This window comes from Phasianus colchicus, chromosome 26, assembly GCF_987193195.1.
Source record: "Phasianus colchicus chromosome 26, bPhaCol1.hap1.1, whole genome shotgun sequence".
NCBI lineage: Eukaryota > Metazoa > Chordata > Aves > Galliformes > Phasianidae > Phasianus > Phasianus colchicus.
In genome coordinates, this window is record NC_143461.1 from 3,725,363 (window position 1) to 3,753,013 (window position 27,651).

The 27,651-nt window shown below is 62.7% G+C and overlaps 2 protein-coding genes and 1 long non-coding RNA gene across 6 annotated transcripts; 1 reads left to right on the plus strand and 2 right to left on the minus strand.

The window, feature by feature from the left end:
• Nucleotides 1–353: 353 nt before the first annotated feature.
• PDK2 (pyruvate dehydrogenase kinase 2) lies at nt 354–7,982 on the minus strand. The gene is made up of 11 exons (XM_090125207.1): nt 7,826–7,982; nt 7,045–7,186; nt 5,270–5,341; nt 4,929–5,113; nt 3,962–4,051; nt 3,616–3,693; nt 3,451–3,527; nt 2,708–2,806; nt 2,491–2,613; nt 905–1,018; nt 354–819 (listed from the first exon to the last, which is right to left on the minus strand). The coding sequence occupies exons 1-11, from the start codon at nt 7,941–7,943 to the stop codon at nt 679–681; spliced, it is 1,239 nt and encodes a 412-aa protein (XP_089981333.1). The 5' UTR covers nt 7,944–7,982; the 3' UTR covers nt 354–678.
• On the plus strand, nt 5,541–10,756 carry LOC149914972 (uncharacterized). Its single transcript, XR_016460043.1, has 3 exons — nt 5,541–5,846; nt 10,421–10,529; nt 10,624–10,756. It is a non-coding gene; the product is annotated as an uncharacterized LOC149914972 (long non-coding RNA).
• On the minus strand, nt 9,242–26,932 carry ITGA3 (integrin subunit alpha 3). Of its 4 annotated transcripts, XM_090125204.1 has the most exons (26): nt 24,797–25,099; nt 21,264–21,385; nt 21,067–21,149; nt 19,799–20,048; nt 18,523–18,606; nt 18,131–18,338; nt 17,097–17,290; nt 16,575–16,663; nt 16,343–16,479; nt 16,162–16,248; nt 15,986–16,053; nt 15,651–15,787; nt 15,393–15,539; nt 15,218–15,315; nt 13,882–14,047; nt 13,719–13,787; nt 13,556–13,635; nt 12,930–13,007; nt 12,732–12,834; nt 12,471–12,641; nt 12,227–12,340; nt 11,237–11,350; nt 11,033–11,131; nt 10,817–10,942; nt 9,667–9,837; nt 9,242–9,393 (listed from the first exon to the last, which is right to left on the minus strand). In XM_090125204.1, exons 1-25 carry the CDS (start codon nt 24,967–24,969, stop codon nt 9,727–9,729), a joined length of 3,108 nt encoding a protein of 1,035 aa, XP_089981330.1. In that variant the 5' UTR covers nt 24,970–25,099; the 3' UTR covers nt 9,242–9,393; nt 9,667–9,726. The 4 variants fall into 4 exon arrangements, with proteins under 4 accessions (XP_089981330.1, XP_089981331.1, XP_031456712.2 ...); XM_090125205.1 differs by lacking the exons at nt 9,242–9,393; nt 9,667–9,837; nt 24,797–25,099 and adding an exon at nt 26,895–26,932 and having other exon boundaries at nt 10,524–10,942; XM_031600852.2 differs by lacking the exons at nt 9,242–9,393; nt 9,667–9,837 and having other exon boundaries at nt 10,529–10,942; nt 24,803–25,105.
• Between the last annotated feature and the right edge of the window lie 719 nt (nt 26,933–27,651).

The window sequence follows — 27,651 nt, forward strand, 5'->3', positions numbered from 1 at the left end:
CCTGACTGGTGGGGTGAGGAGGGGTGGGGGGCTCTGTGCTGGAGTTGGGGAGGGGGATGGAGAGGGGGGGTGCGCAGAGAGCAGCTCCTGTCCCCAAACCTGGCTGTCCCTCCCCCTGTCACCACCATCCCCAAGTGCCACCATATGACACCACCAATCCCAGGGGGACCCCAGGGTGGGGAAACTGAGGCACAGAGCAGGAGAAAAGACTTTGCCATGGGGAAGACACAAAGAGGGGGGTGAGGGGGGAGATCCCAAAAAGCCACACCAAGCACTCAGTCAACACCCAATTTACTGTCAGCATTAGGGGGGGCAGATTCCCTAGAAGGTCAGGGCATGCTGGGGGGGGGGGGGGGGTCAACCCCTTAGGGTTTATGGATGGGAGGGGGCACACGTGGGTGAGGACAACTCAGTAGTGCAATGCAAGGAATTTGGGGGGGGGGATCCCCTCCCACAGCCAGTGCTGCTGGGGGGGGGGGGGCACAAAGTGCTGCTGCTCAAACTGGTTGGGGGGGCCCTCGCTGCCCATGGGGCTGTGCCCACTATGGGGTGGGCACCAAGGCTGGTGGGTTGGGGGCAACAAGGGCTTCCCCCTCCCTCCCGTAATACCCCACTGCCACCCCCAGCTCCCGTATCCAAGTGCCAGCGCACTGGGGGTCCCGGAGGTGCCCCCCACCCCTATGGCACACGGTAGGTGGAGGTGTTCTTGGGCTCGGTGCTGGGCACACACCAATCCCCTGCCTCCTGGCTGGCCTGGTAGTGCCGCCACGCCGACTTGTTGTACACCGGCAGCCGCTCCACCGAGTCCGTGGAGAGAGCCTATGGGGCACAGGGGAGAGGTGGGCACAACCCCAACCCCAAAGGGATCCCACAAAGGGGAGGGGTGTAGGGGGGTTGCCCCCACCTTCAGGTAGATGACGGCGTCGGTGCCGAAGCCCTCCATGGAGAAGAGCTGCAGGTCCCCCTGGAAGTACTTGGCGTACAGGCGGGAGATGGGCAACCCGTACCCAAAGCCGGCCTGTGGGGTGCAGGCAATGGGGTCAGCACCCAAATCACCCCCCCAGCACCGCGGGTGGCACCGCGTGCACGCAGCTGTCTGTGCGCCACCCCTGTGCCACGTCCCCTGAGGTCGCTGTGAAGTCCCCAACCTCCGTGTGCCACCCTGTGCACCCCAAGACGGCCCCACGTCAGCCCCAAAAGGCCCACGTGGCATCCCAGAATACTCCCATGCTATCCCAATGGTCACCCAACTGACCCCACGTGTCCCCATGCCACTCCACGCATGCACAGAGTACCCATGCCACTGCAAAACCTCACCATGGTGACCCCAAATACCTTCCTGTAACCCCAAAAACTTACCACGCCAACCCCAAAATACCCCCTGTGACCCCAAGTGCCACCCCCAAACCTCACCATGCCACCCCAAAATGACCCCCTTAACCCCTAACACCATGCCAACCCCAAATGTCCCCATGTAATCCCAAATCCTCACCATGCTGACCCCAAAATTCTCCCACGTAACCCCAAAATATCCACACGTAACCCCAAAACCTCACCATGCCAACCCCAAATACTCCCATGTAACCCCAAAATACCTGATTGCCACCCCCAAACCTCATCGTGGTGACCCCAAAATACCCCTATATAACCCTAAACCCTCACCAGTGGTGACCCCCAAATACCCTTCTGTAACCTCAAAACTTCACCATGCTGATCCCCAACCCCCACATAACCCCAAAATACCCCAATGTAACCCCAAAACTCTCCATGCCAACCCCAAACCCCACCACGTTACAGCAAAGCACCCCAAAATGAACCATACCCACACAGCTCCAGGCAGCCCTAAATGTCCCCATGCCACCTTCCAAGCGACCCCAAATGTCTCCAGTGCCACCTCCCCCGTGACTCCAAAAGTCCCCACGATACTCCAAGTGACCCCAAATGTCCCCATTGCCACCTCTCATGTCCCCAAATGTCCCCATGCTACTCCAAGTGACCCTCAGTGTCACCAGGGCCACCTCCCAAGTGTCCCTAGATGTCCCCATGCCACTCTAAGTGACTCCAAAAGTCATCAGTGCCACCTCCCAAGTGTCCCCATGCTACTCCAAATGTCCCCAAATGTTCCCAGTGCCACCTCCCATGTCCCCAAACGTCCCCATGCCGCTCCAAGTGTCCCCAAACATTCCCAGTGCCACCTCCCATGCCCCCAAATGTCCCCATGCTACTCCCAGTGACTCCAAATGTCATTAGTGCCACCTACCAAGTGTCCTCCCATGTCACTCCAAGTGTTCCTAAATGTCCCCAGTGTCACCTCCCATGCCCCCAAATGTCCCCATGCCACTCCAAGTGCCCCCAAATATCCCCAATGCCACCTCCCATGTCCCCCCAAATGTCCCCATGCCACTCCAAATGCCCCCAGATGTCACCACGCCATCCCCAAATCCCCCCATGCCACTTCCCCACCCTGAAGTCCATCCCCCCCCCACCTACCAGGGGGGCACCGACCACGGGGGCCCCCCCTGCCCCCAGCTGTGGGGTGGGTGCAGTGGAGTACATATAGCTGAAGAGACGCTCGATCTTACGCAGGGGGACACCCAGACCCCGGTCACTCATCTGCAAGAGGTGACACGTGGTGACAATGAGCCCCGTGTGACAAGCAGGGATGGGGAGGGGACGGGGAAGGGGGGGGGGGTGTCACTGAACACACCTTGATGGAGAGGTCCTCCTGTCCCAGGGCCACCAACACCCGGATGGCTGGCAGACGTGGGCTGTTCTCGTGGCTCTCCACGGTGGCTCGCATGGCGTTCTATGGGCAGGGGGCTTTAGGGACCCCCTGGACACCACACTGGACACCCGCTGGGCATCCCACCATATACCCACCAGACACCCCTTGGATACATGTCAGAAACCCCCCCACCCCCAAATACCCACTGAACACCTCATGAGACGCCCCCTGGACACCCATCAGATACCCCCCCCAGACACTCACTGGACATCCTGCTGGACATCCCTCTGACACCCCCCCAAAACACACTGGACACCCCCCAACAACCCACAGGATACCCCACAGGACATCCTGCCAGAGACACCCCTCAAACACCCCACTAAACACCCCAGCAAACAGACATCAGATAGACACCCCCTGGACACCCCATGTGGACCCCCCCAATCCCACCAGACACCCCCCAGACACTCATCAGACACCTATTGGACACCCCCTCCCAGACACCCCCCAGACACCCCCCAGACATCCTCTGGATGCCCCCCAGACCCCCCCCAATCCCACCAGACACCCCTTCAACACCCCCTGGACAGCCCCCCCCTTACACCCCCTGCACACCTCTGCAGCCCCCAGCCCAAACATCCATCAGACACCTATTCAACACCCCCTCCCAAACACCCCCACCTCCCCCCCCACCCCCCCCCAAAGCCCCCCAGGCGCAGCCTCACCTTAAAGAGCTCGAACAGCATATGGTAGAGGTGTGAGGGGACGTAGACGATGCTGATGGGCTGCTGGGCATTGCTGGCTGCAGGGCACAGATCAGCCTGACCACCCTCCCCAACCCCAAGAATCCCCCCCAATTCCCTATAGGGACCCCCCCCCCAAGCCCTCACCGTTCACCTCCTCGATCTCCAGGTCAGGAGAGGCCATGTAGTATTTGTCACACAGCAGCTTGGCCATGTTGTAGGCATCTGCAGAAGGCAATGCAGAGGGGTCGGTGATCCCATGAGGTTTGGGGGCTCCTTTTTTTGCACTCCCCCTCCTTCCCTGTAAATATTTCAGTTTCGAACCCTAATGCAGACCTCTGAAACCCCAGTGCTGAGGCCGACCCAACTCATGACGCAGATGGCTCCCAGATGGAAAGATCCCACAGTGGGACCCTCAGCTGCTGGAAAGGCCCCCCCTCTCCCTTCTTTGAACCCCCCACCCCGTAACTTCACACCCCAAAGTCCCACACACCTCTCACCACGCTGGCCACGCTGCAGTGGGGGTCGATGCTCCCGATGTGTTTGGGGTGCGCCGGGTTGGTGCTGCCATCAAAGAGCAGTGCTGGGGGGGGGCACAGGGAGAGGGGGGGGGTTGTGGGAGCCCATATATCATCCCTGTGGGACCCCCAGATCTGCCCCCTCCAACCGTCTGCTGCACCCATCCGTGCCCAAGGGTGGGGTTTATGGTGGGTGGGAATGTGGGGGACAGGGATATAGAGAGGCAGGGGATGCATATGGGGCAGGACATGGGGCTGGGGTAATGGGACACAGGAGGGTGGGGGGGACACCTATGGGGGTGGGGACACCTGGGGGGGGAGGGAGGAGCACCTGGAAGTTGGGGAGGAGACACCTGGGGGTGGGGGCTGGAGCATGGGCAGGGGACACATGGGGGTGGGGGGGACACTTATGGGGGTGGGGACACCTTGGGTTGGGGGGGGGGACGACACAAATGGGGGTGAGGGGAGACACCTGGGATTTGGGGGGGGGGGACACAAATGGGCGTGAGGGGAGACACCAGGGGTTGGGGGGGGGACACAAATGGGGGTGAGGGGAGACATCTGGGGGTTGGGGGGACACTGGGGGGTGCAGCAGGATGCTTGGGATTGATGAGGACCCCTGGGGTAGGGGGATGCTGATGTCAGGAAGTAGGGGGTGTCCAGGGCTGGTGGGGACACTCAGGTCCTGAGGGATGGTGGTGGGGGGGTCGAGGTGGGGAAGGGATGACAAGAGATGCTCAGGGTTGGCAAGGATACCCAGAGCAGGACTGGGCCACCCAAAACTAATGGGGACAGCGGGGGTGGGAATGGGATGCTCAGAACCACTGGGATGCTCTGGAGATGCCCAGTGCTGGTGGGGTGCAACCAAGCAGGTGACACCAGAACTGGGGGGAAAGGGGGGGGGGACATAGAGGTAGGGGGGACACACGTGGGGACACTCACTGTGCTGGTTGATGAGCATGCGGATGGAGATGCGGCTCAGGTAGAAGCGGTCGAGGAAATACTGGATGTTCTGGTTGGACACAGGGTCGTCCCCATAGGCGTCCTTATATTCGATGACACCCTGTGCCATGGTGGGCACCACGTCGTTGTGGCGGTTACGGATGGTGACCAAAGCATTGGTGAACCTGGGAGGGGGGAGTTTGGGGGGGGCTGAGGGGTGATAAGGAGTGTGGGGCAGCTGGGGGGGGTGGGTTTCCCCATAGGTGGCATAGAGGAGAATACAGAGTGGGGCTGCGGTGCCAGAGGTGACGCTATGGGGGGGGGGGTCACCCCACACTCACTGCCCCAGCGTGGTCTGGTCTTCGGGATCCTTGTCGAGGAACTCCATGATGTCCAGCAGGCTCTGCACGTACCTGGGGGAGGAGATGGTCACCCCATGGCCACCCCAAATAGAGGGGACACCGACAAAGGGAGAGGGGCTCAGCACCCCACCTTACAAAACCACCCTACTGTCACGAGGAGGGGGGTGCGTACTTGTCCCCCCACCCCACAGCATGGCAACCATGGGGACAGCAGAGACAGAGTCCCCCCCACAGCGTGACCCACAGCGATTTGCCCACCCCCCATACGTGTGCTTTGACAGAAGGGCACTGCCAGGCCATGTTACCCAGCCCCCCCCACAACCCCCCCAGTGCCACTGGCAGTGCTGGCACAGACCTGAGGACACAAACAACTCGTCACGTGGCGGCTGGGAGTGGGGCCAGGCTGCCAGCACCGCCCTTAAAGGGACACCCAGAGCCTGCCCCCACCCCACCCACACAGCCCCCCCCCTGCCATGGGGTGAGATGGGACAGCAGGGACAGGAGGATGGGGCAGCACCCCTTGGATGAGGACCCCTCCATCCATTGTCACCCCAGGGTAAGAGATGGGTCCTGCTCTGTGGGATGTCTGTGTCCTGTCCCTGTGCCACCAACCCACCCCCCCTCCCTGCCAGCACTCCATGGACCTGCTGGGGAGGACAGCTGGCAGCAGGGGGGGGGACCAGAGGTGGCAGCAATGACAGAAGTCATAGTGGGATCCAGCCATGGAGGTGGGACCCACAGGGACAGCAGGCAAGTGGTGGCAGAGGGACCTATGGGGGCACCTAGCAGGTGGTGGCAGTGGGATTGGACCCTCTGGGTGACAGCAGTGGGATCCATAGGGGCATAGGGGAGGTGACAATGATGGGACCCCTCCTGGTGACAGCAGTATGAACTATAGGGATATATGGCAGGTGGTGGCAGTAAGACTCTCTGAGTGACAGCAGTGGGATGTATGGGGACACCTGGCATGTGGTGGCAGGGGGACCCCCCTGGGTGACTTTGGTGTGACCCACAGGGGCATGTGGCAGGTGACAATGGTGAACCCCTCCTGGTGACAGCAGTGGGGCCGTATAGCAGGTGGTGGCAGTGGGATCAGACACCTGTGGGTGACAGCAGTGAGACCCATAGGGGCACATGGTGGCAGTGAGATCCCTCTGTGTGACTGTGGCGAGACCCATGGGGACACCTGGCTGATGATGGGACCCACAGGAGCACGTGGCAGGTGACAATGGTGGGATCCCTCTGGGTGACAAGAGAGACCCAAAGGGGCACCTGGCAGGTGGTGGCAGTAGGATCAGACCCCTGTGGGTGATAGCAGTGGGACCCATAAAGGTGACAATGGTGGGACCCCTCCAGGTGACAGCGGTAGGACCTATAGGGGCAGGTGGTGGCAGTGGGACCGGACCTCTATGAGTGACAGCAATAGGACCCATAGGGGCATCTGGTGGTGACAGCAGGACCCCTCTGGGTGACTGTGGTGGGACCCATAGGGGCATCCAGCAGGTGGCAATGGCAACGGACCCCTCCTGGTGATAACAGTGGCACCCAAAGGGCAAATGACAATGGTGGGACCCTATGGGTGACAGCACTGTGAGCCATGGGGACACCAAGCAGGTGGTGGCAGTAGGACCAGACCCTATGAGTGACAGCAATAGGACCCATAGGAACACACAGCAGGTGCCAATGGTGGGACCCCCTCCCGGTGCCACCCAGCAGCTGACAACGGGGGCGATGTCCCCATGCTCTCTGCTCACCAGCTCTGCACCAGCTGCACGGAGGGGGTGTGCAGCACGCGGTCGGGCAGCAGGTTGATCTCCTTCATGATGTTGGAGAGGCGCACGGGCAGCTCCTGCCGCAGGAAGGCGAAGGATGTCTTCTCACAGGCATTGCTGGAACCTGGGGGAGGCAGGAGGGGGGGGTCAGCAGCAGCCCTGCAGTTGGATGAGCCCCCCCCCCCCCTTCATCTCCTCATAGACCTTCCTCTGAGGGCATGGGGGGAGCCAGTGCAGCCCAAGTGTGCCTCGATCATAAGGGATGAGAGCATTGGGTGCCATCAGAGTGGGGTTCACCCCACGAAGGTGGGGGGGGGGGGGGGAGGTGACACAGGGACGGAGCCCAGAGAATGGGGACAGCGCTGCAGTTCGGGGGGATGCGGGCAGAACGAGGGGAGGGAACCCGGCTGCCAACCGCAGCAGGGCAGGAAGATACAGACCTGAGCTTAACCGCTAGAGGGGGGAGGTCTCAACCTGGGGACATCCCCCCCCCCCCCCCCCCCAACGTCCGGTGTTTCCCGGCGTAGGGATGGCGGCTGCCGGGGGGGGGCGTGCCCATGCCGGGGGGGGCGTGCAAATCAACGGGCAGCCCCACCCCGGACCGGCTGTTTACAGACCGAGGGGTACGGACACACGGACACACGGACACACGGACACACGGACACACGGACACGGCGACTTCAACAGACCGGGGGGGGGGGGGGAGCTGCCTCTCTCCCTGCTGTACCCCGGTGGGGGGGAGAGGGGTGGGGGCGACACTCACCGAAGTCCAGGAACTGCTTCATGGAGAGCGGCGAAGGCGAGAACTTGCTGAAGTGCTCGATGTAGGTGGGCACCCCGGCCAGGGCCGCCCGTTTCCGCAGGCAGCGCAGCAGCCGCATGGCCGCCCCGCGCCCCCCCGGCCCCGCGCCCGCGCCCCCCCTCCGACCCCGCGCCCCTAGGCCACGCCCCCCGGCCGCACGCAAACAACCCGCCCCCCTCTCCGCCAATCACCGCCCTTCCGCCAATCGGCGCCCGCCCTGCCGCTGTGACTGACGTTAGCCACGCCCCTTAACCCGGCCACGCCCCCTGACGGTCTGATCCCGCCCACTTTTATTAACTCTTTCGCGCCCGGAGCTGAGCTGTGATTAACCCCTTCGTGCCCGTCGCGCTCCCACCGCCCTTTTCCCACGGTGTAAGCCCGCACACAACGCATGATTCCCCTCAATCCTACACCCACGGGGGGGGGGTTTTGCCCCCATGCATGGGGACAGCTCCACTATTGTCATTGCCCACATTGCCCACCTGCAGCGTTTTCCCCTTTCAGGGTATTTCTCCCCCCACCCCCCGCACCCCTCCCCTTCTGGCACAACCTTTCCTCTTTTGGGCCATCCTCTGGGTTTCTGGGGTACCTCCTGCCCTTCCCACCAAGCGTATCATTCCCCCCCCCCCCCCCCACCCCTTTTTACTCCCACCCTGCAGCAGACACGGGGCAGATGAGAGGTTACAAATCCCAGAGTGAAGCTTTATTAGCCCCCAGCAGAGGGGGTGAGCATGGGCTGGGGGGGGCCGGCACAGACACCCCCCCAAACCCCAGTACCGATTCCACTCTTGGGCTTGACACAAAGACACAGAGAGACATGGAATAATTTAACCCCCAGAGCTGTGTAGATGGGGGGGGGGGGGGCAGCCCCCAGAGTCCCCCATAGGGACTGCAGCTGCTTTGGGGGGAGGGAGGGACACGCCAAGCTCCCATTCTGCACCTACCCCCAGCAAGGGCTGAAGGTGCAGGATGAGGAGGAGGAAGCAGGGGAGGAAGGCACGAGCCCCCCCATAGCACAAAGCTGGGGGGAACCCCAAACCCAGCGCACAGGCAAAGTGTGGGGGGGAAGGGTGCACCGGGGGGGGGGGCAATGAGTGTGTCCCCATGTGCAAGGACGTGTCCCCACCCGGAGGGGGGAGATCGTCAGCACAGGACCACCAGAAAGGCACTCAGGAGGAACCAATGGGGGCGGAGGGGGGGGGGCAACACGAGGCTCCCCCCCACCCCCAAGCGTGCAAGAGGCACAGAGGTGTGCAAGGAGCACGCAAGCCACAGGGAAGGAGCGATGCTGTGCTTGTGCAAAATCACAACCGCACCCCCACCGCTGCCCTGTCCCGGGGCGGGGGGCTTGGAGGGGGGAGGGGGGCGCGGGGGGGGGGTCAGTAGTACTTGTCTGGCTGCTGCCAGCTCGTCACCCAGTGTTTCTTGCGCCGGGGGCCGGCGGGCGGGTAGCGCTGCTCCTGTCGGATCCGCACCGCGTGGTATTTGGGCATCACCCGGTAATAGCGAGTCCGCTGGAAGAAGTCACACTGCGGGGTTGGGGGCCGGGGGGGGGGGGAAGAAAAATAAATATAAATCAAGCGGTGGTGGTGTGTGTGGGGGGGTGGGGGGGTGGGTGAGCGCGGAACGGAGAGAGGCTCCGGAGTGGTGAATAGCAGAGTCGGGGGGGGGGGGAGGGCAGCAGCGCCAGGACCCCTCCCCCCCTCGTGCCCTCAGGGCAAGGAGTGGAGAGGCTGAAGAAGAAGAAGAGGAAGAAGAAGAAGAGGCCGTCAGGTGCCACCCGTGTGGGTGCGGGGCATTACCGGGCGGGCGGCGCGGGCGCCGGGGGGGGCAGTGGGGCTGCGTTTCCCCCCCCACCCCCGTTAGTAGTCGTCCGTCAGCCGCTCGGTTTCCGACGGCTGGATGCGCATCTCCGCCTTCTGCCCCTTGGCCTCGTACATTGCACGCGTGCTGGCCCGTCGGAAGAAACCGCACTGCGGGGGGGGGGGGTGGGACGGTGACGGGGGGACGCGGTTCAGGGCAGCTCGGGGACCCCGCGCCCTTCGGGGACCCCAACCCCAGCCAACGCCTCCCCCCGGAGGTGTCACACCGGGCTGATGTTGGGGTGGGGGGGGGGATGCTGGAGCTGCTCCCACCGCTCGGCATCCCCGAGCATCCCTTGGTGTGGATGTCAGCTCTGCGACCCTTCCTTCTGCAGGAAGGGCATTGGGTAGAACAGCAGAGGGTGGGCGTGGAATGGGGCAGGGATGGGGTGGGATGGGATGGGGCAGGGAAAGGGGATGCGATGGGGCAGGGAAAGGGGATGCGATGGGGCAGGGAAAGGGGATGGGATGGGATGGGGCAGGGAAAGGGGATGGGATGGGGAATGGGGTGGGACGGGATGGGGAATGGGGTGGGACAGGATGGGGAATGGGATATGGATGTAGCAGGGAATGGGGCAGGATGAGGAAGGGACAGGGATTGGGGTAGGATGTGGCATGGGACAGGGATAGGATAGGGCAGCATAGGTATGGGTATGGGATGGCAAAGCATAAGCTTGGCATTGTGTAATTTTAGAATCCCCCAAGCTGGAAAAGACTCGTAAAGATCAGCTCCTGGCACACAGTGGCACAGCACAGATATGGGATGGGATGGCACAGCACAGATGTGGGACGGCACGGCACAGGCACGTGTATGGGATGGTACAACACAGGCATGGGATGGCACAGCACAGGTTTAGGCATGGGATGACACACCATGTGTATGGGATGACACAACAGGGGATGGCACAGCATTGACATGGGATGGCACAGCATGGACACGGGACGGCACAGCATGGACACGGGACGGCACAGCATGGACACACGTATGGCACAACGCAGCACGGATACGGGAAAGCACAGCACAGGGTACAGCACGGCACAGCACGGACATGGGTATGGGATGGCACACCGTAGCCTTCCCCCATCTCACCTTCCACAGCAGCACAATGATCAGCCCCAGCAGCAGCAGCCCAGCCGCCGCCGACACCAACACCAACCACAGCGCGACCTGCGGCGGCTGCTCCTCCGTCAGCTCCGAGTCCACATCCACTGAGAACTGGTGACAGCAATTGGGATGGGAGGGGGGCACACCGAGAGCTGCCCCACACCCCCACCCCACATTAAACCCCCCCCTCTCGTTGCTTACCCGCACCGTGTGGTTCCTCATGTTGATGGTGGGGATGTGGGTGCGGAGGAACAGCGTGGCGGTGCCGTCCACCTTCACCCGGTCGAAGCTGTGGTACTCCTGGGGATGGCAGCACCACGGGGATGGGGCTGACCCCCTCCCTCTCCCCCCAAATAATCCCCCTTCAGGCCCTCCCCCCCTCCCCCCATCCCTTGCAGCACTGACCTCGATGAAGGTGCTGTTCCACACCCGAGCGCGGACGCGGAAGGTTGCGGGGTGCTGTGCTGCAGGGACCGGGCACTCGAACCAAATGCAGCGTGCGGTGCCTTGGGAGCAGCTCTAGGGGGGGCAGGAGGGGTCCTCGAGGTTGGGGGGGTGTAGGGGGGGCACCGCCCCACATTGCCCCATGTAGGGATGGTGGGGAAGGGGTGGGATGTGAGGGAAGTGAATGCAGCTGGGGGTGTGTGCTGTGTGTGGGTTGGGGTCGCTGCGCACACACACGTGCAGTTTGGGGTCACTGCATACAGATGCACAGTCTGGGATCACTGCATGCACACGTGCAGAGCTTAGGGTCATTGCACACACACACACACACACGCACAGTCTGGGATCACTGCATGCAGATGCACAATAAATCACTGCATGTACACATGCACGCACAGTTTAGGGTCAATGTGTGCACAATTGTGCACTTTGGGGCCACTGCACACAGACACGCACAGTTTGGGGTCACCGCGTGCAGACGGGCACTTTGAAGTCATTGCACACACAGGCGTGCAGTTCGGGGTCACTGCATGCACACATGCACAGCTTCAGGTCCTTGCACACACACAATTTGGGCTCACTGCACACCGATGTGCAGTCCGGGGTCACTGCATGCACACACACGTGGTTTGGGGTCACTGCACACCCACACACATCGCTATGCTGCACACTCACAGAGCTGCACGCGCCATCCCCACCTTGCTGCACGCACACCCTGCTGCACGGTCGGTGCATGCAAACAGCTGGCTGCTCTGCAGGCTGCCTCCTGCACCACGTGCAAGCTGCTGTGCACACAGCACTCTGGCAGCAGACAGCTGCCTCCCAGTGGCTGCAGCCAGCAGTGTGTGCACCCAGCTGCACCCTGAGCTTGCAGCACGCCTCCAGCCCCCCTCTGCAGCTCCTAGCAACCCCACAGCCCCCAGCACTCCCCCTGTAGCCCCCCTCACTTACCAGCAGCACTTCTGACTTCGCCTTCTTGCCTGTGGCCAGGGTAATGGGGGGCTCTCCAGGCTCAGCCCCCCCCAGCTCCCTTCGGTGCCGGGTGGGGGTCCCATCCTCCAGCAGCTGGGTGGTGGTGAAGGGGGGCAAGACCCCAAAAGCCATCAGTGTGGGCATGGCCCCATGGAACAGGGTGAGCAAAAGAAAGCCCGAAGCCAACACAGAACATGGGTACCCCCATCTGGTAGCCACTCACCGTGAGGTTGAGGGGGTTGATGACCCCCCCGGGGGGGCTGCAGGTACCGTTGTTGTTGATTTGGATCTCGGTGGGGTACAGCAGCCATTTGCCATTGGGGATCTCATAGGGCCACTCGAAGCCCAGCACGATGGTGCCCAGCGTGCCCAACGCCTCACCCTTCGTCATCACCTGTGGGGAGCAGTATGGGGGTGGCACTGGGGGGATGGAGTCCTCCCAGCCCCTCATTGTCCCCCCCCTCTCCAATGTCCCCAATCTCACCTGGAAGTCGAAGGCCAGCGGGCTGCCCACATCCTGCTCACTGCGCATGGCCGATTCGCCCATCACCGTCCCGCTGAAGTGGGACTGCAGGTGTGCAGGGGCTCTGGGGACAATTTGGGGGGGGGGGGAGGTAAAGGGGAGGGGTGTGAGGCAGCGCTGTGACATGGGGCGGTGTGGGGGGCCGGGGGCTGCGCTCACACGCTCAGCGAGGATTGCAGGCTGTAGTCCACCAGCAGCTGGGCCAGCACGGGCTGCAGGTCGTCCTGCGTGCTCTGCCTGCACACAGTGCACCATGTCAGTGCCTGCTGCCATCCCTGTGCCCCCCAGCTTGGCGTGCGTTGTGACCCCCACCCTTTACGGGGCACCAACACAGATGTATGCATGCTGGATGCACAGATGCACTTCCATTCAAGCACAAGAGAAGCCAACGTCCCTCCCCTCCCCTCCCCTTCATCCCTGCTGGCACCCCCAGGGCACCCAGCAATGCCCCCCACTCCAGGGTGCTCCATCCTGCCCACACCTCCCTCCAGCCCCTCCCAGAGCTGCAGCACTGATGGATGTAACACCAACACATTCCCACCAAGCACAGGAAACCCCAACGTCCCCCCCCAGCACTGTTTTCCCCACCTCTTTACCCCCCTCACAGCCACCCTTTAACATCCCCACCCTGCCCACAACCCCACCACATCGAGCCCCTCCCAGAGCATCAATGCTGATGGATGCAACATCAACCCTCCCCCAGCAAGCACAGGAGACCCCAGCATCCCCTCCAGAACCATTTGTCCCATCCTCTCCCTCCCACACCCCAAAACAGAACCACTCACGTGGACAGATCCAGCCACACCACCACCTCCCGCGTGTCCAGCGTGATGCCGATGGCCTCGAAGGTGATGATCAGCTCTGCCTGCAACAACCCCCCCTCCATGGGTGTGGGGTGGTACGGGACCCCCCCCCAGAGCCCTCTCCCTGCTCCAGGGCAGCACTCACCCTCTGGTTCCGTTTGAAGGGATTGCCCAACTCGCACAGCACCGTCTCCGCAAAGGTGCATGCACCGCTCTGCAGAGGATTGGGGGGGGAGGGCATGAGGAAGGAGGCTCAGAGTGCCCCCCCTTGCACCCCTCCCCAAATAGGGTGGGCAGATGGCACTCACGGGGCGGACAGAGGAGGGCAGGAGGCTGCTGGGCACTGTGATGTTGAGCAGAGCCTCGTGGGCATCCTCCCCATTGGAGGCAGAGGTGGGTGTGTTGGTGATGTTGATGCTCAGGTGCAGCTTGCGTGTGTCCCGGCTGTAGTGCAGCACCTGAGTGCCATTCAGCCTGGGGGGGTAGGGATGCTCAGCAGGGGGGTGGGGGCTTATGGGGACACCCACCCATGGGGACATCCAATGCTACAGGGACATCTTTAGGGAACAGAGAACCCAGAGTGGGTCAGGATCGGAACGCTGCAGTCATGAGGTGTTACAGAGGGGGTGTGGGGTAGAACAGCAGAGGGGGGACGTGGAATGGGGCAGGGATGGTGCAGGGAAAGGGGATGGGATGGGGAATGGGGTGGAATGAGGATTGGGGTGGGACAGGGCAGGGGATGAATGGGATGTAGATGCAGCAGGGAATGGGGAGGGAAAGGGCAGGGAATGGGGAGGGGAAGGGCAGAGAATGGGGAGGGGAAGGGCAGGGAATGGGGAGGGGAAGGGCAGGGAATGGGGAGGGGAAGGGCAGGGAATGGGGAGGGGAAGGGCAGGGAATGGGGAGGGGAAGGGCAGGGAATGGGGAGGGGAAGGGCAGGGAATGAGGAGGGGAATGCAGCATGGGATGGAGATAGGACAGGGCAGCGTAGGTATGGGTATGAGATGGCAAAGCATAAACTTGGCATTGTATAATCTGAATCATGTGAACAAGCTGCCCAGAGAGGTTGTGGATGCACCATCACTGGAGGTGTTCAAGGCCAGGTTGGATGGGGCCCTAGGCAGCCTGGGCTGGTATTAAATGGGGAGGTTGGTGGCCCTGCACGTGGCGGGGGGGGGCTCAGAGATTCATGATCCTTGAGGTCCCTTCCAACCCTGGCCATTCTGTGATTCTGTAATCTTAGAATCCTCCAAGCTGGAAAAGACTCGTAAGGATCAGCTCCTGGCCCAGCACGAGCACAGGGTGGCACAGCACAGATGTGGGATGGCATGGCACAGATGTGGGATGGGACAGCACAGCATGGGCACGTGTATAGGACACAACATGGGCACATGTATGGGACAGTGCAGCATAGGTATGGGATGGCACAGCATGGATATGGGTACGGGATGGCACACCATAGCCCTAATGTCATGGAATCATACAATATCCCGAGTTGGAAAGGATCCTTAGGGATCACTGAGCCCAGCTCCTGGTGCAGCATGGGCAAAGAGTGGCACAGATACGGGATGGGGGGCACAGATACGGGATGGGGGGCACAGATACGGGATGGGGTGGCAGGGAGGGAAGCAGAGCACACAGCACCTGGGCAGGGGCTGGTTCTGCTCGGTGACAAAGGCACTCTGCAGCTGCAGGTTGCTGTAGCACTTGTTGTCGGAGCCACACTCCTTCTGGAACTCCACCTGGGATGGGGACAACCTCGGTCACATCCCCACCACTCCAACCCCCCAGCTCTCCCCCCTGTAGCCCCTCATAGCACCTTGGTCTCGTTCTGGTGGGACTGATCCTGGTTGAGGACAGGGAACGCATTGAGGGAATGGGGGCCAAGCTGGAAGCTGCGGGGCTGCTCCACCAGTGAGTAATTCATGGAGAGCACGATGGGGTGCAGCTTGTCACGGATGTTATCCTGCAGCAGGGAAGGACAAACTGCAGCCCCAAACCCCCCCACTGCATCGATGCACAACAGTCCTCCGTTGTGCCCCCTGGTGCACAATGGTGCACACCCTCGTGCTCTCACCAGCAGCAGCAGCTCCTTGCTCTCGCAGCGCGTGTCAGGCATGGGGAAGGTGCCACGGAACGTGGCCGAGTGCGTTCCCAAAAACCTCACCCTTGGGGGGTGCCGCTCCTTGTCTGCCTCCAGCGTGTACTCCAGGGCTGGGGGGGGCACAGCAATGGGGCTGCAGCACGCTCGTGTGCCCCCCTTACGCACACACGCACCCCTTGCACGTGCAAAGATACCCCTCTATCCATCTGAGCATTAATGCACACGTGCCTTCACAACGCACTTCCCCCTCCCCCGTGCACGCTCCCTTGCACCAACAGCCACACGGATGCACCCCCACGTGCACTCACTGATCCTCTCCTTGTACGTGGGGTCACCGGCGCTCTGGTTGTAGGCGAAGCAGACGGTCACTGTGATGCTGTGTGTGTGGGGGGGAGGGGGGGATAAGGGGGTGGTGGGAGGCACTGAGTGGACCCATAGCACCGTGCTGCAGTGCTGGCACTCCCCCCCGTGCACAATTGCTCACCAGGAGTCGGGCGTGCAACGTGCAGGATCCACTTTGCTGGGGGTGACGGTGAAGGTTTTGTCGAGGATGTTGATGACGGGGCGAGCACTGCAGGGTGATGGGGGGGGAGGGAAGGGTTATGGGGAGGGGTTGCTGAGCATTGTGCATCAGCAGAGGGTGGCACTGCCCTGTGTCCCCATACCGGAGCAGCACCACGCGCTCAGCCAGGCTGCCCACCAGCAGGTCGGGGTAGGAGTTGCCATCCACGTCCAGCCCTCCGCTGAGAGCGTAGCCAAAGGTCTGCATGCTGGCAGGGCCCAGCTCTGCCCCACTGATCACCTGCGTGGGTTGGGGGGGGGCACTGATAGCTCCGTGAAGTGGGGCTTCAGCCCCCGTACCCTTTTTTTTTGGGGGGGGAAAGGAGGGGTCCATACCTGGCTGGGGATGCGCCGCAGTCCTTCGGCGCTGCTGTGGTAGATGTACACTTTGCCTGGCCCCTCAAAGGGAGCCCCCACGGCGATGTCTGGGGGGGCAGGGGGGGGTCAGCCCCACAGGGATGGGGAGGGGTTGCCCTGTGTCCTCACCCCCCTCTTTAACCCCAACACAATGCCCCATTTCACCCCCAATCCCTCACCCCATCCAATCTTCACCCTGACCCACCACAAACACCCCCCCCCACACCCCAACCAAGGTGCCCCCAACCACAGTGCCCCCATCTACTGTGCCCCCAAACCCGAGGTGACCCTTAAAACCAAACTGCCCCCCCCCCAACCAAACTGCCCCCCAACCCAAAGTGCCCCCAGACCCAGTTGACCCCCATCCAAGCTCCCCCCAAACCACAGTGCCCCCCAACCCAAACCTCTCCACGGACCCCCATCTCCCTGCACTGCCCAACCCGCTGCCCCCAACCCGAGCAGAATCTCCTCTCTCCTCCCCCCTGCCCCCCATCCCCTCACCTTGGAAGCCATCCTGGTTGATGTCCCCTATGCTGGCGATGGCGAAGCCAAAGGCAGAGTAGCTGGGCCCAGTGAGCTCCAGGCTGGGCTCGGGCTGGAAGCCCCCCGCCTCATTCATGTACACATAGACGGCCCCCCCCACCTCCTGCTTCCGCTTGAAGTAGTAGGGGGCTCCCACCACCAGGTCCTGCCACCTGCAGGGACAAGGGGCTGTGACACAGGTTGGCATCCCATGCACCCCTAGGGGAAGAGGACCCCTCCCCAAAAGAGCCGAGAACCTCTCCATAACCCCCCCCCAAAAAAACAAAGCAGGATGGAAGACCCCACAGTGGCCAAAGCTGCAGACCCTCCCATGCTGTGACCCCTCTCTGAGCTGTGGGTGCCCCAGACGACCCCCATCAACCCCCCCAGATCTCCCACCAGGCTGCGACCCACAGAGACCCCTCTGCCCTATAGGGTGCCCCAGGACCAACCCCCCCCAGATCTCCCACCAGGCTGTGATCCAGAGAGACCCCTCCCCAGGACTGACCCCTCAGTCTCCCCCCACACTATAACCTACAGAGACCCCCCCCATTCTGTGGGGTACCCCATGACCAACCCTCCAACCCCCCAACTGTGACCCACAGAGACCCCTCTGTGCTGGGAGGGACTCACTCCCCAACCCTCCCCATGCCACGACCAAGAAACCCTCTGGCACTATGGGGTGCCCCAAGACCGACCCCCCCCATACTTCCAGCCCTCCCCCACGCTGCGATCCACAGAGACCCCTCTCAGCTGGGAGTTCCCCAGGTCTGACCCCCTTAACTCCCCCCTCTGTGACCCACAGAGACCCCTCTGCCCTATAGGGTGCCCCAGGACCAACCCCCCCAGACCTCCCCCCATTCTGTGACCCACAGAAACCCCCCAGCACCATGCAATACCCCAGAACCAACCCCCCAAACCGTGATCCACACAGACTCCCCCGCACCGTGGGGTACCCCAAACCACCCCCCCCCCCTCCCCAACAACCCTCCCTCCTCCACCCCCACTCTCACCCATCATTATTGAGATCCGCCAAAGCCACGGCGCTGCCGAAGTAGGAGCCGACCTGGTGGCCTCGTAGCAACCCACTCCTCTGCAGGGTCTGCTGGGGGCTGGTGCTCAGCAGATACACAGCCCCGGTGTGCTGATACCGGGGGGCTCCGGCCACCACCGTCACCGCCTCCTGCTGCAGCACCCCGCTGCCCACCTCTGCTGCATACCCTGCAGCCAAAGCACCGCTGCCAAATCCCCCCAGACCCCCAAACCTCTCCCCTCCAACCCCAACACCGCTCCCATCCAACCCCTCCTCCAGCCCTGGGGGTCTCCCAGCCCCTCTTGTGCCCCACACCTCCAGACTCTCCTCCCCCCCCACCCAACACCCACCCAGAACCAGGGCTGCCCCCACCTATGTAGGTGTTGCCGTTCTTCTCGTTGGGGTAGGAGAAGTCGTGCAGGTCCCACGTCTCCCGCTGCAGCATGTAATTGGTACCTGCAACGGTGGGCAGCCCTCCTTGCACGCCTGTACCCAGTGTGCAAGCGTGCACATGGCAGGGTGCGTGCACCAGAACACACACCTGTTTGCATGCAGTCTCACCACACGGAGGTGTAACCGTGCACAGGAACATGCACACACCTGCATCTTATCCAGCATCTCACCGTACAAACGTGCACGAATGTGTCAGGCCATGCACGTCTGCACCCTTACATATCCTCGTGCAATGGCCCACCGTGCAGAAGTGCACATATATGCACCAGAGCACACCTGCTTGCACGCTTGTGCAATGTCTTCATGTACAGGAGTGCATGCATACGAAACAACGTGCACACTTGCATGCTTCTTACCATCCATAAGTGTGCACAGATGCACTGGAACATGCACGTGTTTGCATGTTCGTGCAACGTCTCACCATACAGAAGTGCACTGGAGCACGCACGTTTGCACGCTTGTGCAGTATCTCACCATACAGAAGTGCACATATAAGCACCAGAGCACACCTGCTTGCACGCCTGTGCAATGTCTTAATGCACAGAAATGCACGCATGTAAAACAACACGCACACTCACATGCTTGCAGAACATCTTCCCATGCAGAAATGCACGCGTGCATCAAAACACACGCACACATTTGCACACACGTGCAATGCCTCAACACACAGAAATGCACACGTGCACATCTGCAAGCTCACGCAACGTCTCACCACCCAGAAGTGCTCTGGAACATGGACACTTGCACACTCGTGCAATATCTCACCATACAGAAGTGCACATATATGCACCAGAGCACACCTGATTGCACGCCTTGCAATGTCTCACCATACAGAAGCGCGTGCATCAGAACACGCCCACGTTTGCACGCGTGTGCAATGCCTCAGCATACAGAAATGCACGCCTGCACGCTCACGCAACGCCTCACCCTCCAGAAGTGCACGCGGGCAGCAGAGCACACGTGTCTGCACAGCTGCACATCTGAGCACAAAGAATGCACGTGGGCACGCACACCTGCCTGCCTGCACCACAAACAACACGCGTGCACCAGGCTGAGCACACAGAAACCCTGCCATGCAGATATGCACACGTGCCACACGCAGTGCACAACACACACTCAGCACCCACAGATCAGCACCACGCAGGGCACAAACACACAAAAAGGAGCATCATACCCCCCCCCCCCCAACACGCACCCTGCCAATTATAGGCTCCAGGTGCCCCAAAATAAATGATGTTGGCAGTGAAGCCAGCGCTGGCACCCATCTGGCACATGCCAGTCTCCTCGGCGTCCATGTTGGAGTTGCACATCTCGTTGTGGTACGTTTGCCATTCGTCGCTCAGATCCAAGCTGAGGTCGTTGCCCCGCACGTAGCAGCGTCCAACCATGCGCCGTTGGTCCTCGCTGCCCGACCACAGCACTTTGGTGTAACGGTGAGCACACGCCTGCAGGGACAGCCCTGGGATGAAGGGTCCAACCCCCTTCACCCCCTCACCTCACCCTCATCCATGCTGACCCCACAGGGCAGATGGGGGGGTGACCCTGCAGCCCCCCCTGCATCGCCCCCATCCTCACCAGGAGGGAATCAGCCTTGCAAACTACAACTCCCAGCATGCACTGCTGCTGCCAGCCCTCAGCGCCCCCCTCCTCCCCCCTCCCCAATGCATGCTGGGGGCTGTAGTTTGAGCCCATTTCTCCCCCCCATTCCCCTCGGTGCAATAGCAACCCTAGGGGGGCAGTGCACAATAGACCCCCTCCCCCAACCCCAGCACCTAGGGACCCCCAGTTCAGGGGGTCACAGCTCTTTCTGCCCCCTCCAGCACCAATAGGCCAGATTCAGATCCTCCCCAGCTCATACCCCATTTCCTACCATGGGGGGGGGCACTTATGCAAAGAATTGTAGCGTAGGTGTGCAAGGAACTGTGGTGCACACGTGCAAGGAGCTGTAGCGCAAGCATGCAAGAAGCCACGGTGCACGTGTGCAAAGAACTGCCACGTGTGCAAGGAGCCACGATGCACACGTGCAAAGTGCTGCACTGCACACATGCAGGGAGGAACCACAGCGCATGTGTCCAAGGAACCGTGGTGCACACGTGCGAGGAACTGCAGAGCAGACGTGCAAGGATCCATGGTGCACGCTTCCAAGGAACTGCAGTGCACATCTGTAAGGAACTGCAGTGCACGCACGCAAGGAGCCACGGTGCACATGTGCAAAGAACCGATGCACACGTGTAAGGAGCCACGGTGCACGCATGCAAAGCACTGCATTGCACATGTGCAAAGCGTGCACGTGCCCGAGGAACTGTGGTGCACACATGCAAAGAGTCACACTGCACGTGTGCAAGGAACAGCAGGGCAGACGTGCAAAGACCATGGTGCACGCGTCCAAGGAACTGCAGCGCGTGCGTGCAAGGAGCTATGGTGCACACGTGCAAGGAGCCGTGTGTGTGTTTGTGCACTCACCAGCACCCTGCCAGCTGGCTGCCGTTGGCTGGCCACTGTCACCCCCAGCCACATGTCCTCAATGATGTACTTGTCGGGCTCACCTGGGAAAGCAAGATGTGAAGGTGGGGGGGGACACACAGACCCCCTGCCAGATAGGGGAGGCTGATGCTTGGGCACATCCTGGGGGGTTGGGGGGGGAGGGAGGTCTCACGCACTTCTCAGCTCGATGTCGAGCCGCTCGCAGTCGCTTTTGGAGGGGGAGAGGGGACAGGCATAGACAGCCCCCGTCCTCGTGCCGTTCTGTGGCTCCTCATCCTGAGGGGCTCCCACCAGCAGCCTGGGAGGGGGAAGAAATGGAGGAAGGGGTGATGCTGGAGGCTGAGGGGGGGGGGAGTTCATCCCATTCTGATGCTCCCTGCTTCACTTTGGGTGTGCTGAGAGATCCCAAAGAGACACGGGACACACACCCTCCCTCCCCCCTTGGGAAAAAAGCAAACAGGTGATGGGGTCACACAACCTGCCCACAGCCCCCCCCCCCCTCCAAGCTCTGGGCAGCAGCCCCAATGCCACAGCTATGTGTCATCCTGCAGGCCGTGCCAGCCAGCCCCCCACCCCCCACCCCACAGGCAGCTCTTGGGGGGCACTTAGGGGTGAGTCAGCCCCCCCCCAGGCTCTCAAGCATCGCAGCTGAGTCACAGCAGTGCCACACGATGGGGGGGGGGGGGGCACACTGACATGCAATGCACTTCCCCAGGTGCCATAACAATAAAGAAGAACTAAAGCCCACCCCCCCCCCTCCCCCAACCCCGCAGTGATGGACAGCCCCCACCACCTCAAGGTGGGGATGGGTGGGGTGCCCTAATTTTGGGAGGGGGGTGGGGGGGGGGGCTGCGGAAGGGCAGCCCTTCCGCTGGGAAGTGCAGAGGACAATGGGGTGAGGAGGAGGCAGAGCCACGCAGTGCCAGCGCAGGAAGCATCGTCCCCAAGGGTGGGGATGGGAGTGAGGTGACAGCAGCACCCAGGTGCAATGAGTTGGGCCGTCCTCAGCTGCCCCATAGGATCTCATAGAGATGGCATAAGGGATGCACAGCTGCCGTGCCCCCCTCCCTCCCCCAACAAAAAAGCTGTACCCCCCCCCAAACCAACCCCAACCTGGCAACGCAGCGCGGGCGCACCCAGGCTGTGTGCTGACTCAAAGCCCAAACGCAGGAGGAATGTGGGGCCCCAGGCAGCCCCGGCATGCTAAGACAGGCAGCAGGCCAGCAGGATGCTTGGGGGGGGGGGGTACGGATAAAGCAGAGCTGCCTGGCTGCAGGACAGCCCCCAAAATGAGGGTTGGAAGGGCTCATCAGTGTGGGGGTGCTCACATCACCTGGGGATGCTCGGCATCAAGGTGTGTGTGTGGGGGGGGGGAAACGCACCTAATTCCACCCCCCCGCCCCACATGAGTGCTTTGGGGAAGGATATCTGGGGGGGGCATAGGGCACCTCCACGGAAGTGACTCAGTGTGCTGGGTGGTGACTCGGAGGGGGGGGGGGGCAGGAAGCTGCTGCCATGGTGGGGGGGGGGGGGCACTGACATACCCCCCCTCCTTGGGAAGCTGATGAATGGGGGGGGGGGGGCAAAGCACCCACCCCACCTCACTGCCTTCAGCCCTGTAAGCCCACTTGGGAAGGGTGAATTTAGGGATGCTGGCGGGGGGAGGGGGGCTGTCTAAAGGAGGATTTGTAGAAGGGAAAAGGACAGTTGTGGCACTGCTCCATAGGGAGCTGGGGGGGGGGGGGGGGTCCCAGTGTAAGCGGGGGCTGCAATGGGGCTGAGCCAAAGCCTCGTGCTCAGCCTTTCCAGCTGAGGGAGCAGGGATGGCCAAGAAGGGGGAGGCTGGGAAAGGGAAGGAATGCAAGAGCTGTGCCCCAAACTAATCTGTCTGGGTCAATGAGGGGGGTTGGGGGGGGGGGAAGAGTTGGCCTCAAACCCCCCTTAACCCTATAGCATTGCCACACATGCAATGAGGTCTTACAACAGCCCCCCCTCCCAGCCATACAGCCCCCAGCAGCTGAGAGTGCTGATGCAGGCATGCAAGAGGGGGGGGGCAACTCCCAGAGCATCATCCCTGGGCACAGCCCCCGCCAGAAGCTCTGCCAAGCACTGCCCCCCCCTACAGCAGCAGCTCCTAAATGAGGGGAACCATATGGCTCTGAGCGGGGAGGGCACAGGGAGCACAGAGCTGGAGTGAAACAGCCCTCAAAGGGGAAACTGAGGCACGGCAATTTGGGGGGGGGGGGGGGGGGGGGGGGGGCTGGGGAGGAGAAGGGGAGGGAGGGGGGCACCCACGTCACTCTCTGGCCAAAGCAGCTCCCTTAATCTCTTGGCTAACCCCGATAAGGCTGCAGGAACGCAGCGAGCAAACAGAGCAGTGCTGGGAACAGCCACCCCACAGCCATGGGGACACCTGGCCATAGGGACACCTGGCCATAGGGACACCTGGCCATAGGGATGCATCCCCATAGGAAGGATGGGGGGGTGCTGGGGGGGGGAAGGGAACGTTTTGGGCATTCTCACCTGGTAATGGGGTGGATGGTGCAACAAAATACCCCATTGCACGGGGAGGATGGGGTCAGGAAGTGTCCCCACCCTCTGCACCTGCACTTTGGAGCCAGCAGTGAGCAAAGGGCGCAGGGCAGGAGCCCACACCCTGGTGATGCTCAGAACTGGGGGCTGTGGAGTGGGATCCCTCCCCCCTCCATCCTCCTCCTCCTCTTCCTCCTCGCTATGGGGCTGCAGCATTGGGTGTGTATAGGGGGGGGGTTGGGGCCATCACTGCAGCCACAGGGCTGCAGGAGGTGGGGGGTCCTATTGCACTCCATGCCCCCACAAGAAGCAGGGGGCAAGGAAGGGAAATAGAGGGGACCCCCCCCTCGGGATAAAGGTAGGGGAGGTGCTCAGGGTTTGAGGATTCTGCTCAAAACAAAGATTCCTCCCCAAACCTGTCTGCACTCGTCCCATTTCCTCCTCCCCCCCCCCCATAGCACTGCCACCCCCACACAAACAACACAAGGAAGCAGAGGCATGCAGCCCCCAGCCCCTCCCCAATCCCAATGGGATGAGCAGAGTGTGGGGGGGGGTCCTATGGAAAATGGAGCACACAGCCCCCAGGGTTTCACATCCCAAAGGTGGCAGAGCACAGAGCCAACCCCCCCCCCAAAACTGAAACCCATAGGGACAAAGTGACAGCTGCTGTCACCATGTGAGCTGCTGCGTCCCCATGGGGACATCCAATGCCCCCCCCCAGGACAGAAGCAGAGGGGATTTGGGGGGGTGGGTGGTTTGTAGGGAGCAATGGGAAAGGACTCCTGATGGGGTTGTGGGATGGGATGTGGGGTCCGGGAGGGTAGGGGGGGGGAGGAAGGGGGGTGAGGAGGGGACACCACCCCGTGTCACCACTCAGCTGGGACACAGCCGGGAGGCAATGACCCCCCCACAGAGAGCAGCAAAGCCGTGCAAACAGCCCCCCCACCCATCGGGGGGGTGATTTCAGGACAACCCAACCCCACACCCCGCCCTGAGTTCCGAGACCACCCCCAGACCCCCCCCCCCCCCCCCACGCACCTAAACCCCAAACCTCACCCCATAAAAATCACACCTCAGGACCCCCCTCCCCCAACCCCCCCCATCCCAGGACCCCCTCCCACATACAAGCCACGACCCCGACCCCCCCCCTCAACCACCCCACCCCCCCACCACGCACAGGTACCGCTCCCCCCTCTCGTTCTGCCGGTGCAGCGCAACGGAGAAACCGAAGAACCCCCGCGTCGCGCTGCCCTCCTTCAGCACGGGGAAGGCGGTGTCCAGGTTAAAAGCGGCGGAGGAGCGGAGCATCGCGCACAGCAGCAGCATTAACCCCGCAAATCTCCTCGCCATGGCCGGACCCCCCCCCGCAAACCCGCACCTCCCCGCACCCTGCGGGGCAGCGCCGGCCCGGTGCGGTGCGGTGAGCGCGGGGTACAAAAAGGGGCGTGGCCAGGAGAGGGGCGTGGCCAGGAGGGGCGCGCACTCTTCCGGGCACTCCCCTTAAAGGGGCCGCGCACCCACACCTTCCTCCCTCCCCCCTCCCGCACCTGCGGAGGGGGCGGTCCGCGCATGCGCGTAGGTGTGGGGGGAGTGAGTGAGGAGGTGTGGAAGCGCGCACCTGAGTTTGTGCACACCGGGGTGGTTGCGAACACCTGGGCACACCTAAGCGTGCATACGGCTGGGTGAGAGCGCTGCCGGGTGTGCACGCTGCCACGGACACGAGTAGAGAGCTGAGCGTGAAATTACACGCCCGTATGCTGTACACGGCTGGCTTTTGGGTGTGCAAGCAGCCACTCGTACAAACGTACACCTGGATGTGCGTTTGGACTTGGATTGCACGCTCTTGCATGCACGCTCCTGTGCAAGTGCACCCCCGTGCAGAAGTGCACCTGGGTGTGCATGCGCTCCGTGTGTTGCGTGCTTGTATGTGCACGGTCTTGTGCAAGCACGCTTCCAAGCTGAAACACAGCTTTGCATGCGCACACGTGTGTGCGAGCGCTCGCACGTACACGCGTCGTCCTCGGCATGCACACAACTGGGCAAGCACACGCTTGGGTGTGCACGCTCCCGTGCATGCACACACCTGGCCGTGCGCACGCCCCCGCCGTGCACGCTGCCGTTCCTCTCCCCCCCCCCCCCAGCCACAGCCGTGCACACGCAGCGATTTGCACACACAGGAAGAGGCGCAGAATCAGCAACGCGCTGCCCGCCCCCCCCTCCCCAAACCCCCCCGCTCTCCAGCGGGACCCCCGGGCCGACGCTCCCCAATGTACGACGTCCAAACCGGGACCTCCGCGGAACAGCCCCCAACCCCCCCCCCCCCGGAAAATCCCTGCAGGCAGGGATCGGACCACCCGCGTTGCCCCCCCACCCAGAAGCGGGACCCCCCCATAGACACAAGCTTGGAAACTTATGGGGCGGGATGTGGGGGGGGGTCCCTCTGCTGTGTGCGGGGGAAACTGAGGCGGGAGGAAGCGGGGCTCGGACGCTGCGGGGGGGTCGGAGCTGCTGGGACACTGCGGGGTGGGAGGGGGGGGTGGGGGGGGGACAGAAAATCCCCGGCCTCCCACGGCGGAACGCCGGGAATGTGCCGGCTGTGTGCCCGGTGCCGGCTCCCATCCCGTCGGCTCTCTGCCCGACAGCGGCCCCCGAGAGACCCCACCCATGTGGGGGGCAACCCAGAACAACCCCCCCCCCCCCCCTCCCGGCCCCGTTGCTTCCATTGAGTCCTGCGGTGTTTGGTGTCACCCCCCGCTCCGTAGCCCACCGGACCCCTCCCCCCCCACGGAGGCTGCGCGGGGCCCCGAGGTTTGTTTGTGCTGCGGGAGCCAAATTCCAGCCCTGGGAGACGCTCGGAGCCTCCCAGAACCCCGCGTGGGGGCTGCGTGATGGGGAGGGGAGAAGGGGGGGGAGGATGGGGACGGGACGGACAGACGGAATGGAGCAAAGGGACAGGCGGACCCCTCCCATGGGAAGGGCAGAGGTCAGCCCTGAACCCTGATAGCAGAGCAGGGGATGGGGTCACATTGGGGATGGGGTCACACTGGGGGTGGGGTCACCCTGGGGATGGGGACTGCGGTGTCACCGCGTCCCTCCCACCCGGTGCCAGCCGTGGCTGTGTGTCACCTGGTCCCCAGCCACACACAGAGGTCACCGGCAGCCCTCAATCCCACCCGTATCAGGAAACCCATCCCTCCAACGGGAAAAGGCCGCAGGATGTCCTGCTCCCCCCGCCCAATTCCCACCCCCGCCCCCCCCCCTCCCCCCCCCGGTACCGCTGTCACCCGTTCTCCAGCACCGCACGATGTCACCGGAACGCGTGACGGCAGCAGGGGACAAATCCCACGCACAGCACTGCCGGCACGGCCCCCACCCGTGTCGTCCCCCCCACCTCGGGATCCCTGCCCACGTGCCGTACCTTTGTCCCTCCCCCCCTCCTTTCCGCCCCCATTGCTCAAGGTGCTCACAGCCCCCAAATGTCCTCAGTGCCCCCCCGAGCACTGCGGGTTGAACCCCGTCGAAGGATTTGCGTGGGGGGGTGAGGGGGGAGGGGATCCTCAGCCACCCCCGCCGCAACGCAGCCCCTCTCTGGGGTGGGGGTGACCCCCAGCTTCCCTTGGGATCCCCAAAGGATTGGGGGGTGGCACGGCAAGAACGGAACACCCCCCCCCCCACCCCAAGGAAAGGGGTTTGCACCCAAAGGAAGACGGCTGACAGCCGGGTTTGTGGGGGGGTGGGTTACCCCCCAAGGATGGTTTTATCACCCTATTATCGCCCCCCACCGCCGGGGGGGTTAATTCGGGTGTGGGGGGGTTGGGTGTGTAATTCCCCGAATGGCCGCTGGATGGCGCCATCCGATAAAGGATGCTGCAGGCTGTGGGGGGGGGGCAGCGGGGACGACCTGCTCCCATCACACCGCTCTCCCCCCACGCCCCCCCCCGCAGGTGTGACAGCAGTGGGGACCCGAGGGGAGCCGTGAGGACACGGGAGGACTCTCGTGGGCACTGCTGGGAATGCGTGTGTGTGAGGGGG